We start from the raw sequence: 19,813 nt of genomic DNA, 5'->3' as shown, positions 1-19,813 counted from the left end.
CTTCAATAATAAATAAATAAATGAAGTTATGAATTGTTAATTCCAAGAATTTTCCATTTAATATTTTTAGACAACTGAAACCATGAAACCAAAATTGTGGTAAGAAGGGACTACTATAATTAAGTCAACCAAACCCAAAATATTTGTTAAATGTGCAACAGGCCAAGAAATGTAAATCTGTTTAATGCTTCCAAATAGGTTAAAACTCAAAGAAAACACATATTCAAGTCAAAATCAACTCTAGCATTAATTGCAATTAGAACACTTTACCATTTTCTTCCATATCGGTTTTCTCTGCTTTTGAACTATCTTCCCGATTTACCAGTTGTCTGGTAGCACAGACCTGCTTTAGGCCAAGGAAAAGGAAAAGAATTGAGGGCACAATCTGTCCCACCACAGCATCTACTGCAGGAGGTCGATTCTGCAATTCCAAAAGGATACTCAGTCCTATTATACACATCTTCCGGTCATGATGCCTACAAATTATAAAGGGGAAAAAAAAGGTACACATGAGAAATGAGAACAAATTCTGAAGAAATTACAAAAAGGAATGTCCAAGGTGTACTCTAAGGTTCATTCACTGTAGTTACACAGAAGTATCGCCATTTTGTACCATAAGAAATCCTATGTAAATCAAGCTGTGTAAAACAATTATCATCGTCAAAGACCCAGGGGAGTCTGTAATTAATATGGTGAATCTTGCTGTAACATCAATTTATGATTAATACAAATGCTATATGTTGGCCTTAGCATAGCAACTTTTATTAAAGCGAGAATAAAATTCCTTTCCAATGGAAAAAAGAAGGAGTCCCTTAGACTCTGTCTTCATTGGACTGGTCTACAAGGTATCTTGGCACATATACTATATACTAACCCCACGTGCCAAAAGCTACTCCAAAAACTCAGCTCTAATAAGCTGAACATAATAGCTATAAGTAAGTCTACCAAATGTCCTGTGCTATAAAACAGGATAAGGAAAATTTAATTCTGATGGAAAAAAAGTTTGACCAATATATATCACACATTTTTGTACGAATGTTGCTTCTAAATTGTTTAAAACTAAAAATATTAATAATGAAAAGATTTACTATATTAGTACAACACTTAAAATTGCAGGTATGAACAAAAAATTCACTGTCAGTGATTCAAAATGAGAGTAATATACAACAAACCCAATGACAAATACATTACTACCTTCTATAATTCTTCATTATTTCCATTGCTTGATTGGAATGGCACTAATGCCAAAGTATAATATACTATAACAGGAACTGTGCTTGACCTGACGGCTTCCTCATCCACATAGCCTCCAACCAGCAGTGCACACCAGGTGTCAACTGGATCACAGCACAGAAGGTGATTATCGAGTGGGGCTCTGAAGAGTCCCAGGAAGCACAGTCCAAGTGTACCCAATCTATACAATAGCTGAGACACAGCTTCTGTTTCTGGAAAATTGCTTTTAGATATCACTAACTGTGTAACTGTGAATGACTAAATCTCTACTCTCTAAATCTTTGTCAGAGCTAACTTTAAACACAATTTCTTTTTAAAGTATCTTCTTCCTTTCAAAGGAATAAATCTAAATCAGGGACAAATTCCAGTCTCTTACAAGTAGAAAAATTAGAATACACATAGCAACTTATAAATATGTTCCCCTATTCTTTTTCTACCACCCTAATTCAGGCCTCTCCATCATCTCTCCACCACTTGGCAATGTTCTAAATGATAACTTACAAAACTTAAAAAGAACACGTTATTTCTAATGTTTTAAACAAACTAGCAGTGTAGCTCAAATTCTAGCACAACATGGTCACTTACATGTGTTGGGTCACTTCAGGTGGGCATTTAACTACTACTTAGGATCTCATTTTTCCTATATTGGAAAGCTAGGAGAGTGCTTCACATAAAGCCAAACTCTCCAACCAGGGTAGGACCTGGACTACAACTAACAATCTTCTGACCTCACATTTGAGAACAAGGCTCCCCTGAGGTCTTTATATCTTTACCAGACTGGTACTTTCCTTAGAAACATGACTCCATTTAGAATGTTGTTACCCATAGACACTTAACAGTCATGGAACCTAAGTGGACACTTAATTCTTGTCGCCTAGAGATATAACGATACACATAAGTCAAAAACAAGTGGGGAACGGCCATACCTAATTTTCAGAGCCTGTATTCTTTCAACCAGATTATACTGCTGAAACACATTCTTAATTCTCTAAAGATTTAATATTATGTTAACAATACACTAAAAACAATTCTTAAGATATGAAAATTGTCTCTCTATATGCTATTATATGTACATATTAAAAAGTCAACTTTCCAGAACAGAAATGCAGTGTGAAATCAAAAAGACACGTACATACCCGAGAAAACAATCTGTGTCATTCATCCACTGATTTATAAACTGTACAGTTACAGGTCCAGGGTTGTGAGGCAACTGAATTCGTTCTAAAGTATGTAGCAGCAAGTCAGGGTTGTAGTACAAGGCAGCAATTGCAACCTGAAGACACATGGTACGAAGCTCACTAGTTTTGACCCCTCGGGTTAATCTCTCCAAAACAAGTTGAACAAAGAGTGGAATGCACTAGCGGGGAAAAAAAGAAAAAAGAGAAATCAAGTAACTTTTATAGAAAGCTGAATGTTGGTAAAGTGTTACCAATAAATAAGATACTCTTAATGACAATGAAACTTTTGCTTTTTTAAATCATTTTGAGAATTATTAAACCCAGAGAAATTAAATGGCCAAAAAGAGGTCCTAGAGCAGTGCCAAAATGTCTCCTTCTTTTTTAAGTGAAGATTACATTTAGTAACTAGGTTACATTTAGTAATCTCTTTAGTAATCAAATGATGGTGATAATCCAAATGTAGACTTAGTCACTTCCGTGTTTAAGTTAAAATGACTAGGGTGGAATTATTCTTTGATAAATCAAATTGCAAATACAGTTGACCCCTGAACAACGCAAGTTTGAACTATATGGGTCTACTTAAATGCAGATTTTTTTCAATAGTAAATACTATACTACTACACTATCTGGTTGGTTGAATCCATGGATAGGGAGAAACCACGTGTATGCAGAGGGCCAACTGTAAGGTATACGTGGATTTCTGACTGTGCAGAGGGTCAACACCTCTAACTCCTGCATTGTTCAAGGGTTAAGTGTAAAAAAGTGAGACTAAGAATAAGCATGATGGGATCAGAATTTCTGTTGAGGAAAAAAATTCCTAAAAAAAGTCACAGGGATGTAATGCATGACATGGTGACTAAACTTAATACTGTATTGTACGTTTAAAAGTTGCTAAGAAATAGCAGATGTTAAAAGCTCTCAACACAAGAAAAACAAATTAACTATGTATGGTGATGGATGTTAACTAGACTTACTGTCATGAACATCTCACTGTATATACAAATATTGAATCACGTTGTATACCTGAAATTAATATAATTTTATGTTAACTATATCTCAATACAATTTCTGAAAAAGAAAATTCCTGTAGGTATAAGCAAAAGACTAAAGAAAACTGGTGGACTTCATACATTAAAATCATATGACTCCAATTCTAAAGTTCAATATTGATTAATTTTATTAGAAACATTTCCTAACAGTTACTTTCAATTAAAAGGAATGGGCTAACTGTGGAAAACAGTGTGGAGGTTTCTCAAAAAAAAAAAAAAAGAACTACCATATGACCCAGCAATTCCACACTTGGGTATATATTTGAAAAAAAACATAAACACTAATTCAAAAAGATACATGCACCCCAATGCTCATAGCAGCATTATTTATAATTGCCAAGATATGAAAGCAACCTAAGTGCCCATCAACAGATGAATGGATAAAGAAGATGTGGTACATATACACAATGAAATACTGCTCAGTCATAATAAAAAATGAAATTGTGCCATCTGCAGCAACATAAATGGACTTGGAGGGCATTATCCTAAGTGAAATCAATTGGACAGAGAAAGACAAAAACTGTATGATATCACTTACATGTGGAATCTAAAAAATACAACAAACTAGTGAGTACAACAAAAAAGAAGTAGACTCACAGACATAGAGAATAAACTAGTGATTACCACTGGGGAGAGGGAAGGGGGGAGGAGCAGTATAGGGGTAGAGGAGTAGGAGGTACAAATTACATGGGTAATATAACCAGTATTTTATAATAACCACAAATGGAGTACAACCTTTAAAATTTGTGAATCACTATATCGCACACCTGTGACTTATACAATATTGCACAGCAATTATAGTTCAATTTTCAAAAACAGATGGGCTAAAATGATTTGTGTAAAATAAAATTCTGAGGTCTTAATATAAGTTCATTTTTAAATTAAACTTTAAAAATCAAAGTTTCAGGGGAGGATGGGATGAATAGGCAGAATACAGAGGGTTTTTAGGGCAGTGTAGTGAAACTAGTCTGCACGATACTATAATGGTAGATACATGTCATAATACATTTGTCCAAACCTATAAAGTGTGTATACCAAGAGTGCACCCTAGTGTAAACTGCGGGCTCTGGGTGATAATGAGCTGTCAGCAGGTTCATCGGTTATAACCAATGTAGCATCCTGGCAGAGGTACAGAGGTTGATAATGGGGAAGGCCATGCACGTGTGGGGTCAGGGGTACAGGAGAAATCTCTATATCGTCTGCTCAATTTTGCTGTGAACCTATAACTACTCTGAAAAATAAAGTCTATTAAAAACTAATCAGAGTTTCATTTAAAAATTTAAGACAAATTCAATCTGTTTCCTTTAGTAAGCCAAATTATAAGTACATTAGTATCTAGACTTGTTAGGATGATGTATAAAATCAAAACACATGACTACACGTGGTACTTTTAAGATTGAGATTTTTATAAAGATATGACTAGGCTGATTATTGATTTTGTCTCATATTTTGATATAGAGCATACATATGATATAGGCTACATTAAAAATTATTACTACAGTTAAATAATTATTGTGAATCAATGAAGCCATAAGAAAATGTAAACTAAGTCTGAAAAGCTCTTTTTGACATGTTTTAATAACAAACCTTCATTTTAACAAATATCTACTATTACATGCAAAGTCATTAAGAATATAAAGAAGCTTTGAGGTTTCAAAATTAGTAAAACTAAAATGATCGCTTTATATTATATTAAAACAAAGTCAGCGATGGGGATTGATTATGCAGAATACCTCCATATACTACCATGGAGTGATCTGCAGATATATCATTAAGTGAAGAAGGCAAGATGGGAAAAAAATATGTTTAGTATGCTACTGTTTAAGAAGGTGAGGACAGCATGAATATAACTACCTGCTTATTTTTTAAAATGAAAGGATAAACTAAAAACCAGGGTTGGGGGTTGGGGGGTGTAGAAATGTGGAAAGAAAGCAATGCTAGAGGGGACAGGGATGGAAGCCAGATTTTCCTGAATATACCTTGTTTTGTAAATTAGACTTTAGACTATGCATACGTTTTATTTATTCACAAAACATTTAAGCAATCCCTAAAAGTTAAAATGAAATAAACAAACAAGGATTATTTTAAATTACTTTAAAATTTATGATTTTTCTCGTTTGGCTATAAATAACTCTAGCATATGAATATACCCTTGAGATAAAAAGAGCTACTAAAAAATTTTAAACCATTCATAGTAATCATATGTTGGTGATAATACTGGTATAATTACTCTGACATTGACACTTTGGGTGTGGGAGATATTGACTAGGATCAATTAGGTTAAGTAAAAATAATGTTGTTCTGAATTTGAACTGGAAAAATGCATCTACTAATGATGCATTAATCTTAAAATAATATAATATGTATTTCCTGGTTCTCTTTTGTGGAAATAAAGACCAACTCAATAGCAAGGAATATCCCTTGTGCTTATACTCTTGGAATACCATTTTCCAGGGTAGGGCGGGAAATGTACTAGATAAACTTGGAACATCTAGTCACACCAGATAGCAGAAGACTTCCAAACACTACTAGAGTCAGGTCAAAAGCACTCATATGGCAAACTCCCACTGACCAAAGTTGAAAGAACTTTGTCCCAACTGTCCAATCCCTCTGACAACCCAGTTTTAGGAGTATAAACTCACTGTATTACATACGAAATTCTTACTTGCTAACTTCAAATGAGTCTATTCAGCTAAAAGCAATTCTTTTATTCAATTCTTTACTACTTACTAGACTCCTCCAAACTAAAATTTCTACAACTCTTCCTATTTAACTGCGACAATAAAGTCATTGGACTTAAGCTTCCACATCCCTTCTTTCTACCTGAAGGCACATCTCTGTATCAGCATTATCTAAACAGCACTGTCACAACAGTTAATAGATGTTCCTTAGGTTTGGAAAACAAAAAGATTCCATTGTTAAATTATTTTGGAAAACAGAGAATAATGTCCCTTAGGCACATTTCCAGATAAAGGCACTAAGAATTCAAGCAATAAAGAAACGAATTTTGTTTTACCCAATTTTTCCCAGACCATTGAATATACTTTTTAATGAACACCTACTAACACCATTAGATGGTCACCATTTGAGTAATATCACTCTATTCCCATCTCCTGGTATCTATACTTTCTGTATCTGTGGAAAAGATCATCTGTTTTCCAAGGCAAACCTGTCCTCACAGGCTTTTCCCTGCACTCCTCATCTAATGTCTTGGTTTTTTTTTTTTTTTTTTTAGTGTTTTCTATGCAATGTCTGCAATGACTCCCACTATGAATCTTGTTCTAATCTTCCACTCCCAATGTTACTTGCTTAGAACAGAACTAACACCTTCAGACCTCAACCTCACTGAAAGTGAAATAAAGACATTCTCAGAAAACAAAAACAGAGAATTCATTGCTAGCAGACCTAACCTACAAAAAATATTAAAGGAAGTTCTTCAGGCTGAAAGCAAGTGACCCAGAGGGTAATTCAAAGACAAAGACACACACAGGACTCCCCAGATGGATCAGTGGTTAAGAATCCACCTGCCAGTGCAGGGGACATGGGTTCGATCCTTGGTCTGGGAAGATTCCACATGCTGCAGAGCAACTAAGCCCGTGTGCCACAATTACTGAGCCTGCGCTCTAGAGCCCGTGAACCACAACTACTGAGCCCGTGTGCCACAACTACTGAAGCCCACGCACCTAGAGCCCATGGTCCGCAACAAGAGAAGCTCCTGCACCGCAAGGAAGAGTAGTCCCCACTCTCTGCAACTAGAGGAAGCCTGCACACAGCAACAGAAACCCAATGCAGCCAAAAACAGAAATAAATATATAAATAAATTTATTAAAAAAAACAAAAAAGACACACACACTCTCTCTCCCTCCAGGAAAGGTAACTGTGTAATTATAAAAAATAATAAAAATAGTATTTCTTTCACTTTCTTAACTGTTTTAAAAAGTAATCACATAATATAACGTTGTAATTATACTATTGAAACTATAAAATATATTCAACATTAACAATACAAAGGATGTAGAAGCAAGATTCTACTGGAATAAGGAAATGACACCAGATGGTAACTCCAATCCACAGCAACAAAAAAAGAGAACTGAGAAATGGTAAATAAGAAGGCTAATAGAGCAAATTCTGTAGATATATACTTGGTTGCCTTTTTTCTTAACTTCTTTGAAATAAAAATACAAACAGTAATAATTACAAACAGTGTATTGCTGGGTTTGTAACATAGGCAGATGCAACACATATGACAGTAATAATACAAAAAGGAGGAAGAGGTATATATATAACAGTAATGTACCGATACCTATATAAGAGTAATGTACCGATACCTCATTAAAATTAGGTTAATCCAATTCCGAAGTATATTCTTACAAAATAAGGTATATACGGTAAGCCCTAGAGCAACCACTAAGAAAAATGTTTAAAACAGTGGAAAAAAAATAAAGGAATTAAAATGTTACATTAGAAAATATGTACGTAATTCAAAAGAAAGCAGTAAAGAAAGAATAGGGGAACAACAACAAAACATGAGACATATAAACAAAAAATAAAATGACAGATTGGATCTATGTGTAACAGTAACAACAGTAAATATGAATAGCTCAATTCAAAGATACCAACAGGTTGAAAGTAACAGGATGCAAAAAAATGTATCATGCAAATAGTAACCATAAGAAAGCTGAAATGGATATACTAATATTAGACAAAAACATCAAAACAAACAAAAATTGTTACAAGAGATAAAGAGAGACATTTTTACTGATAAAAGGGTCAATTCATCAGGAAGATAAAACCATTATAAACATACACCTAACAGAGCCCCAAAATACATGAAACAAGAATGGACAGAAATAAAGGGAGAACTAGATAATTCAACAACAGTTGGAGACTTTAACACTTCACTGTTGATAATGAATAGAACAATTAGGTAGAAGATCACCAAAAATAAAATCAAAGACTTAACATAAGTCAACTAGATCCAACAAACATCTATGGAACACTCGGCCCAATAACAGCAAAGGACATATGATTTTCAAGCACACATGGAACCATCTCCAGGACAGACTACACGTGGGGCCATAAAACAAGCTCTAGTAAATTTACATGGAAAGAAATCACACAAAGTGTGCTCTCCAATTACAATGGAGTAATATTAGACATCGTTAACAGAAAGAATTTTGGTAAACTGACAAACATATGGAAATTTAACAGCACACTTCTAAACAACCAATGGGTCCAGAATAAATCACAAGGGAAATAAGAACATATTTTGACATGAATGAGTATGAACACATACCAAAATCTATGAATATAGCTAAAGCAGTGGTTACAGGGAAATTTATAGCTATCAATCTCTATATTAAAAAAAGAAGAAAGATCTCAATCTAATAACCTAAACTTCCACCTCAAGACTCTGGAAAAAGAAGAGAAAGCTAAACTCAAAGCAAGTAGAAGGGAATAAATTACGAGGATTAGAGCAAAAACTAATGAAATAGCAAACAGAAAAACAACAGACAACAAAATCATAAATCAGTTCCTCGAAAAAATGAACAAAATTGACAAACGTTTACCTCAGCTAACAAAAGGGGAAAAACAGACACAGAGAAAGAAAAGATGATAATTACTAAAATCAGGAACAAAATGGGGTCATTATTACCAACCTACAAAAACAAAAAGAAATACAACAAAATATTATGAACTGCATGCCAACTAATTAGTTAACTTAGATGAAATGGACAACTCCCTAGAAAGACACAAACTCCTATATTAATTCAAAAAAATAAAAAAAAAAAACAGAAATACAAGTAGACCTATAACAAATAAAGAGATTGAATTGGTAATTTTAAAACTACCCACAAAAAAAGCTCAGCCAAAGATGGCTTCCCTGCTAAATTCTAACATTTAAAAAACACCAACCTTCAGAAACTCTTGCAAAAAATAGAAGAGGAGGGAGCACTTCCCAACTCATTCCATGAGGCCAGCATAACTCTGATTCCAAAGCCAGACAAAGATACCACAAGAAAAAAAAATTACAGATCAATATCTCTTATAAATATAGACACAAAAATAGTTTTAAAAAAAAATACCACCTAACTGAATCTAGAAATATATAGAAAGGATCATACTTCATGATCAAGTAGGGTTTATACCAGGAATTCAAGGTTGATTTAATATCTGAAAATCAATTAATGCAATACACCATATCAACAGAATAAAGGACAAAAATTACATGATCATCTCAACAGATGCAGAAAAAGCATTTGACAAAATTCAACACTCCTTCATGATCAAAACACTCAACAAACCAGGAACAAACAGGAACACACTCAATCTGATAAAAGACATCTATGAAAAACTCACAGTTAACATCAGACTTAATGGTGAAAGGAATGTGTCTCCCCCTAAGATCATGAACAAGACAAGATGTCTCCTCTCACCACATCTATTCAACATTGCACTGAAGATTCCAGCCAAGGCAATTAGGCAAGAAAAATAAAATAAAAAGCACCCAGGTTAGAAAGGTAAAAGTCTATCTGTAGATGAGATGACCTTGTATACAGAAAATCATAAGAAATTCTCTGAACCTCTATTAAAACTAATAAATTTGGCAAGCTTGCAAGAAACAGGATAAATACACACAAAAAAATGTACTTCTAAACACAGGCAATAAACAACTTGAAAATAAAATTAAGAAAACCATACCATTTACAACAGCATTAAAAAGGATAACATATTTAGGAAGATTTTGACAAAAGAAACTTGTACTTGAAAATTACAAAACATTTTTTGAAAAAAATTAATGACCTAAATAAAAGGAAAGACATCTCATGTTCAGGGATTGAAAAACTAAATATTCTCAAAGTGACAATACTTCCCAAAGAGACCTACAGATTTAGCACAATGCCTATCACAATCCGAGCTGGCTTCTTTCCTCAAATTGACAAGCTGATCCTAAATCTTACATAGGAATAAAATTGGGGGCCTCCAACTGCCTAATTTCAAAACATCCTCACATCTACAATCAATTGATTTGACAAGTGTGCCAAGATAATTCAATGGGAAAAGAATAGTTTTTTTCAACAAATGGTGCTGAGACAACTTGATATCCACATGCAAAATAATGAATTTGTACCCCTTCCTCACACTGTATTCAAAAATAAACTCAAAATGAATTAAAAACCTAAACGTTAGCACTAAAACCATAACACCCTTAGAAGAAAACAGAGGAAAATCTTTGTGAACTTGAATTTAGCAATGGTTTCTTAAATATGATGCTAACCCCAGCAATACAAGAAAAAAAATATAAATTGGACATCACCAAAATTAACTCTCCTGTGCTTCAAAGGATATCATCATCATCATCAAGTTTTTGTGATAACACAAAAACTGGGAGAAAATTTTTACAAATTATACACCTGATAAAGGACTTGAATTTAGAATATATATAAAGAATCCCTACAACTCAATAACAAATGGACAACCTAATTAAAAATAGGAAAAAATCTGAATAAACAATTCTAAAAAAAAAATTATATATATATATATACAGCCACATGAAAAGATGCTCAACATAATAAGCCATCAAGAAAATGGAAAGCAAAACCTCGAGATACCACTTTGCACCTACTAGGACAGCTAAAACAAAAAGACAAAGCTAGTGTTGGTGAGAGCATGGAGAAATCAGAATCCTCGTTCTCTACTGGTAGGAATGCGAAATGGTGCAACTGCTTTGGAAAAGTTTGGCAGTTCCTCAAATGGTGAAACAGAATTACCACTCCTAGATATATACCAAGAGAAATGAAGACATGTCCACATGAAAATTTGCATACAAATGTTCATATCAACATTATTCATAATAGCCAAAATGTGGAAATAATAGAACTGTCCATCAACTGATGAATGGCTAAAATAAATGACATATATCCATATGACAGAATATTTACCAGTTAAAACATAGTACTGATACCTGTGACAAGGTGGATGAACATTTAAAACACTATGCTAAATCAGAGAAGTCATTCACAAAGGACCACATATGATTCCATTTATATAAAATGTCTATAATAGGCAAATCTATGGAGAAAGAAAAGTAGAATAATGGTTGCCTAGGGCTGTGGGTTGTTTAGGAGAAATGAGCAGTGACTACTAATGGGTAGAGTTTTTTCAGGAGTAGTGATGAAATATTATAAAACTGATCATGATAATAGTTGCACAATTCTATGACTATATACAAAACCACTGAAGTACACACTCTAAATGGGTGAACTGTATGGTATGTGAATTATACCTTAATAACGCCGTCATAAAAAAATACATGGAGCAAATATTACAAAACTGAAAAAAAAGAGACAACTCCACAGTTTTATTTGAACACTTCAACACTTTTTTCTCAGTAATTGAATATCATACCACACTTGTATCAAAAATTGAATTAATCTTGTTATAATACTTTTTATATCAATAGAGAAAATTTTTTTTTCTTTTGTGCACAGTACCTTCATTTCTGGTTTAAAAAAAGATACCTGGGAATATTTCAATAACATACACAAAAACAGGGAAAATGCAAATCTCTGGGAATCCAACTGAGTAGCATTTACACATTTATCTCCTTTGTGATTTGCTTGATAGCCTCTTAAGTTATTACATATTTTTCTATATATCTAGAATGCAAAGTACAATTTCCAAATTGCATGGGTATTCTTGTCATAGGAGGTACCAGTAAATACAAACTATAGGCTATCTTTATAATTTTCCATCACAGTATAAGCAAAATATCAATCAGGAATGTAAATTTTAAATGTAAACGTCAAGTAGAATGTTCTCTATAGATACATTACCTGATCAATTCCCCTTCCTTTGCACTGAAGAATGATGACTTCAAGAAGTTTGGCTGCGTGACATTCTGCATCTTCTCCTGCATCTCCACATAGTACCTGCAGTAATTAAAATTTCATTCAGCAGTAAATAGCACTGCAAAAAATTTAGTCAAGTCTACATGAAGTAAATATCACATAAAAATTCAGCCATTACAATCACAGCATTGCTTGCATCATACGTTTACCTGGCCAACACAAAGAAGGAAGTTCAAAATAAAGTCCATCTGTCTTCTTTATCTACTCTAATTCCTTATAAGGAGTAATAATTCACTTACTTAACTTTGGATTAATAAAATAGTCCACATGAGTTAACTGCCTAGACAAATGAAGCTTCCCTTTAGGGAAGGCATCAAAACAATAAAACAATACAATGAAATCAAAAGAAAACAAAATAACCTTCTTAAACAATGAAAGGAACCCTGTGTTTTTCTGTTCCTTTTGAATTCTTGTCTATATGTACTCAATTTTTCTTAATGAAACCATAAATTTAATATTACACACCTTTTAATTTCCTCACATAGACTTCATAATTTGAAGTGCTTTCCATAGACATTATAACCATTTAGGACTATCCAGTATTACAGAAGATTAATACAACAAAGCTTACCAGACTGTTCCCCTAATGTCAATTCTGTATTTTCACTGATATGAACAGTTACACAGTGCACCTGTTCATACACAGAGTATGGTAGCCTTATAATAAGGTTCCCAGAAGAGAGATTTATAAAGTAGAGGCATGCTTATATTAGAAATTAAGAAACATGGAAAAATTACTAAGAGTTCAAACACAAGACATAAGGAAAAGAACAGACTTAACCCAGAGAACAAAGGTAAGACAGAAATTAGGAATATAAACAAAAAGAGAAATCAAAAATAGATTCATTAAAAAAAGGCTCAATGAAGTAAACAATTCTTGTCAAAATTATTTTTTAAATAGAAAGAAAGCAAAATTTAAAAATATTATGAATGAAAGACAAAAATACAGATAAAGGAAAGATTAAAAATGAGAATACTATGAAGAATATTATATTCTTTATATATTTGAAAACTTAGATGAACTGGATAATTTCCTAGACAAATACCATTTAAGAAAACTGAATTTAAAAGTTATTCCAGGGACGGACATCCTAGGTGGCGCAGTGGTTAAGAATCCACCTGCCAAGGCAGAGGACACGGGTTCGATCTCTGCTCCAAGAAGATCCCACATGCCCCAGAGCAACTAAGCCCATGTGCCACAACTATTGAGCCTGAGCTTTAAAGCCTATAAGCCACAACTATTAAGCCCATGTGCCACAACTACTGAGCCTGTGTGCCACAACTACTGAAGCCCTCGTGCCTCGAGCCCATGCATTGCAACAAGAGAAGCCACCACAATGAGAAGCCCGCACACCGCAATGAAAGAGTAGCCCCTGCTCACAGCAACTAGAGAAAGCTCACGTGCAGCAATGAAGACCCAATGCAGCCAATAAATAAATAAGTAAATAATTTTTTAAAAAATTAAAAAAAAAGATATTCCAGATAAAGATGACAAATTGAACATCCCCATTCAATTTTATTCCTTCCCAAAGGCCATCAAAATGAAGGTAAAGGTATTTTAGAGGCACACATCCACAAAGACAGAGAAAATGAAAAAAGAGACAGCTATAAAATTGTGGAGGCCAGAAAACAGATGGATCAGTGAGCAGAAGCGTAAGCAGGTAGCTAGCAAAACCAAGAATCATCCCTATTCACATAAACTTAAAATTCTGCCTCTAGGGCAGCATTTGTAGATCTAGATTCTAAATATGCATGGCTCTGGAACCAGCATGCCTTGGTCTAAAATCCCAGCTCTGCCATTTATGAGCTGTGTTTTTAGAAAAGCTATTTAACCTCTGCACCTTAGTCCCCATCTGTAAAAAGGAATATAATATTATCTTATGTATATACTTATGTATAGGATTATATGATACAGAAAGAAAAAAAATCAGCCCCTTTTCCCAAAATTGCATTTACTTGGTTTCTTTGCTTGCTGGTTTTGTTGGTTAGAGGTTCCCCCCCCCCCCCACAAAAGGAAGAGAAACAAAATACAGTGCAGGAGTTTAAAAAATGGGCTCTGGAGCCAGATGATCGGGATTCAAATCTGGCTCCAACACATAACAGATGGGTGACGAGGCCAGTTTTCCAAACATCAGGCACGATGCAAAATGCCTATCTGCTCTTTGACAAAAAGGTGATATAATGTAGTAAAGATTAAATAAATTAATGCGTATAAAGTGCTTAGGAAATACCTGGTATACAGTCAGAGTTCAATAATAAGACCAGGAATAAGAAATATATTTTAACTACTTGATAAGTAGAAGGACATCACTGTGAATATCACTTTGAATCTATCTGCTATAATACAAAGCAGCTGTGAATTATAAAGGACTATGTAGGATTATTACATTTTCTACTTGTTTCTTTCTCTTCCCCTTTCCCTCACTAGCAGCTGTCTCTATAACTTAGGAAAAAACTGAAGACAGCCAGTTGATTATGACTTAACAAGATGGGTTATTACAGAGCTGTATGAGTTTTCAAAAATTGTGATTCTACTCCCGCAGTTTATATATGATGACACTTAGTGACTTCCCCAAATCTCCCAGGCTCCTTTTATAACTGAACTGAGACCTAAATAAGATAAACTGGTTATCAGTTCAGAGCTCTTAACAGAGCCTGGTACACATCTCTTCTGCACACTAGCTATCTTACTCCCAACTCCAAGGCCAAACTTGGGTTTCTGGCTATTTGAGCTTTCTAATCTGCCATCTCTATGCAATACAGTTTTATATTTATGTATATATTGATATATATATTTACCTAAAAGAGGAGGAAAGCATTAGTCATCAGTGATCCCCAGATACAACCAAGAGAGCCAAATCTAACTTGTGACAAAGATAACATAGCAGACAATCATGTCTGTGCATAAACACAACAGTAGCCATTATGTAGCTTACAAAAAATCCTGTATGTAGCTAAATGATGCTGTTTTACCAACTATTCCAATTTTTTGCCTTGTTATTTATGTTCAAATTATCTATATCTAGTGTCTTCTAATATACACATTCAATTAAAAGAAAAATCAATAATTGACAAACTTTGTGGTATTTTCCTAGCACTCTTCTTTAATCAAGTAGCAAGTCTGCATTTTTTGAAAGAAAAAACACAAAGAAAATTATTTACCTAAGCATTACAAAGTACACAGCTATAAAAGTAGCAAACATTCTTTTTCTTTTTCTCATCTTTATTGGCGTATAATTGCTTTACACTGTTGTGTTAGTTTCTACTGTACAACAAAGTGAATCAGCTATATGTATACGTACATCTCCATATATCCCCTCCCTCTTCAGTCTCCCTCCCACCCTCCCCATCCCACCCCTCTACGTTGTCACAAAGCATCAAGCTGATCTCCCTGTGCTCTGCAACAACTTCCCACTAGCCATCTATTTTACATTTGGTAGTGTGTATATGTCAATGCTATTCTCTCACTTCGTCCCCACTTCCCCTCCCCCCACTGTGTCCTCACGTCCACTCTCTACGTCTATGTCTCTATTCCTGGTTCATCAGTACTATTTTTCTAGATTCCATATATAAAAACAATACTGTAGGCGAACATTCTTAAGTATAACACACAATATGTAATTTTCAGATTATATTTCCACACTCCATTTGAAAATACAGAATGACAAACATATGTTGACGAGAGTAATATAGAACTAAATGTACATATAGCTCCATCTCATCCCTTTTTATAGCTAAGTAATATTCCATTGTATATATATGCCACATCTTTATCCATTCGTTTGTTGATGGACATTTAGGTTGCTTCCATGTCCTGGCTATTGTAAATAGTGCTGCAATAAACATTATGGTACATGTTTCTTTTGGGATTATGGTTTTCTTTGGGTATATGCTCAGTAGTGGGATTACTGGATCATATGGTAGTTCTATTTGTAGTTTTTTAAGGAACCTCCAAACTGTTTTCCATAGTGGCTGTACCAACTTACATTCCCACCAACAGTGCAGGAGAGTCCTCTTTTCTCCACACCCTCTCCAACATTTGTTGTTTCCAGATTTTGCGATGATGGCCATTCTGATCAGTGTGAGGTGATACCTCATTGTGGCTTTGACTTGCATTTCTCTGATGATTAGTGATGTTGGGCATCTTTTTATGTGTGTGTTGGCCATCTGTACGTCTCCTTTGGAGAAATGTCTATTTAGGTCTTCCGCCCATTTGTGGATTGGGTTATTTGCTTTTTTGGTATGAAGCTGCATGAGCTGCTTGTATGAGATGGAGTTATATGTAATGAGGTGGATAGACCTAGAGTCTGTCATACAGAGTGAAGTAAGTCAGAAAGAGAAAGACAAATATTGTATGCTAACTCACATATACGGAATCTAAAAATGGTACTGATGAACTCAGTGACAAGAACAAGGATGCAGATGCAGAGAATGGACTAGAGAACTCGAGGTTTGGGGGGACGGAGGGTGAAGGGGAAGCTGAGATGAAGTGAGAGAGTAGCATAGGCATATATATACTACCAACTGTAAAATAGATAGCCAGTGGGAAGTTGCTGTATAACAAAGGGAGATCAACTCAAGGATGGATGATGCCTTAGAGGACTGGGACGGGGAGGGTGGGGGGTAGTCGAGGGAGGGAGGGAATACGGGGATATGTGTATAAAAACAGATGATTGAACTTGGTGTATCCCCCAAAAAATAATAAATAAATTAATTAATTTTTTAAAAAAAGAACTAAATGTATAAGAAACAAATTGAGAGAGTACCTGAAGTAAAATACAACATTAGTTAGTTAACATTGGTAAGTAAACCATTAGTAAGAATCACTATGACACATGATTAGGATATGCTTACCTTTCTACACATTGTAAAAAGTATTTCTAAATGCTTTGGATTTGATAGTAAAGTATTTGTATCTATTGTCACATAATTATGCAGAAGAGGCATCATGTCTGGAAAAAAATTCAAAATCCCAATGAGACTTGAGTAACAGAAGTAGAAATAAATTATTACCACTGAGAGCATATTTCTGTAGCACCCACACATTACTATCTTCCCTTGCAACCACAAAATGCTAGAAATGAAAGTGATAAATCGGCCCTATTTATAAATGAGGAAAATGTGTATCAGAAAGAGTAAAATGCTCATCATTTATTGCAGTGATTATTATGAATTTTCTTCTTTTTCTCCATAGCACTCATCACCAAATGACATACTGTGCTTACTTGTGTGTGTGTGTTTCCTACCCTCTCCCTTGCCCAACTAGAATGGAAGTGTCAAAAGGACAAGGGCTGTCTACTTTGTTCACTGATGTATTGCTGAGCTTAGAACAATGCTTGGAATGTAGTTGATATTCAGAAAAAAATAATATATGGATATATGCTCTGACTGCAAAGTAATTTAAGATACTGTAGGAAATACAGTCTCCCTCCTACTATCTCTATTCCTGGGGCTGAAAAACACTCCTATGATAGCACCACCCTTTACTCGACAGGGAAAGAAGAATAATCATTTTCTGATTAGTACCAGAATCATGTATGTCTTTATGTCAAGTGTCAAAGGAAGTATTATCTATCTAGACACAGAAAAGCAAAAATGTTACATGGTCAAAGTCATACCTGTAAAGTATTCAAAACAATCCTGCTGAAAAACCTCATATAATATACCTAGAAGCTGCCACATTTGAGGAGAAATACCATGGCAGGTTAAACTATATGCCAGTGAAAGAATTTCTTCATAGAATTCTAGAAAGAAGAAAATCTCTAGTTAGACTCCTAGGAAATAGCAAAAATTAAACACAAAGACCACACGGAAGAAGATTTAGGCTATACACTCACACATATTCTATACCCAACAAACTTTCAAATACATTTCTCAGCATTCACATCGTCAGCTACGTCTATTTGCCACCTTCCATTTCTTACCAAGATCTGCCCCCTACTCAATAAGACAAGGCAAAGATTTGTTTTTACTAAACTTACTTCTAATACTGAAAAATTATATTGTTTATATTTTGTAATATAGAAAGTATACTTTATATATGTATAAAGCTATATTAGAAATGGATACAAGAAGGAACAGATGATCATGTCTCATACACAAGATTAATGTTCTTCAGAGAGCTTAATTAATCTAGGTGAAATTAATCTGTCTGTCACATATTTTTACAAACTATGTACTGGACAGTATTTTGTCAATTTACAAAGCTTGTAAAATTTGTACAGTATTTTTTAATTTACCTCAAGACAATTATACCCACTATTAAAGCAGAAGAGTACAAAGGGAATGTTCTTACATCCGTACATATAATTAGTATTATTACCCTCACTCAAAAGGAAATTACATCTAAACATACAATCAGAAAACACAAACCTCAGTACAAAAATTTCAAATAATTCTTACCATGTCACTAAACAAAAAAGTCTAACTTCAAAGTTGTTTTTTTGTTCGTTTTTTTCTGGTTGTGTTGTTTTGTTTTGTTTTGTTAATTTGAGATCTTACATGGCCACATATTGGTTCAGAAAAGAGTTATTAGCATCACACACATCACAGCGGAAAACATAAAAGAGCTCAGCTATCACCTTGGGACTAGAGATGAGACTAGAGGAGACAGGCAGCTGAAACCACACCTTCCTCCCTGTCCACCGCACCCAAGGCCCCTTTCCTTTTCTTAACACCCTGATGTTGTAATTGCTCAAATTAAATATTTGGTGTAGGCAGATTACAGGAGGTTGGTATAAACTACTTCCCTTTGCTTTACTTTACAGTTTTTTCCTCAAGATTACTTTAAATTTAAGTGGAGATTACACCCTTGTAACATTTATTTTATGCCTAGTAATTTGTACCTTTTAATCCCCCTTCACCTGAAATAAACAAATTACAAGCATGTAATGCACAGCACAGAGAATACAGTCAATATTTTTTAACTTTGCATGTAGCATATTCTATAAAAATATCAAATTACTACGTTGCAAACCTGAAACCAATATAATATTGTAAGTCAATAAAAAAAATTCATGTTTGAAGTCCTTAAGAAAATCCATTTAATGGAGAATTTTCAGTTACAATCTCTTCCACGAACAAGGACATAAGGGAATATATTCTTTTTGAGCATATCTGAATCTCTAGAATTATGGTCCAGGAATCCTCATTTTAACTGGATCCTCAGTGATTCTTATGCACAATGAAGTCTGAGAACTACTGCTTTATAGAAAAGATTTCAAAAGTAAGGAGTACAGTGCAGGATAATCCACTGAGATGGGAGAAGAATGTGTTAGAACACTTAGTGGAGACATACACATAGATATAGATATATATTTAATCTCATGCTTTTACATGTCTATTTTTATGTATGTAAATGTAGTACAGTAACATGTATATTACCTATAAATACGTATTCAAATATTATTCACATATTACAAGTACATGCTCAATTTTTTAT

General features: G+C 34.1%; 1 protein-coding gene across 2 annotated transcripts in view; it reads right to left on the bottom strand.

Moving 5' to 3' along the window:
• The window catches only part of IPO8 (importin 8), a 73,749-nt gene that overhangs the window by 10,956 nt on the left and 42,980 nt on the right, over positions 1-19,813 (bottom strand). For both annotated transcript variants that reach the window (XM_057700909.1, XM_057700908.1), the window contains exons 18-22: positions 17,991-18,116; positions 17,227-17,324; positions 12,298-12,393; positions 2,370-2,590; positions 271-476 (exon numbers count right to left, since the gene is read on the bottom strand). In XM_057700909.1, the coding sequence (XP_057556892.1) occupies positions 271-476; positions 2,370-2,590; positions 12,298-12,393; positions 17,227-17,324; positions 17,991-18,116 (747 nt within the window). The remainder of the gene's footprint in view (positions 1-270; positions 477-2,369; positions 2,591-12,297; positions 12,394-17,226; positions 17,325-17,990; positions 18,117-19,813) is intronic.

Source organism: Hippopotamus amphibius, chromosome 12, assembly GCF_030028045.1.
Source record: "Hippopotamus amphibius kiboko isolate mHipAmp2 chromosome 12, mHipAmp2.hap2, whole genome shotgun sequence".
NCBI classification, from domain to species: Eukaryota; Metazoa; Chordata; class Mammalia; order Artiodactyla; family Hippopotamidae; genus Hippopotamus; species Hippopotamus amphibius.
The sequence above is the reverse complement of the archived record's forward strand: the minus strand, read 5'-3'. Positions and strand labels throughout refer to the sequence as shown.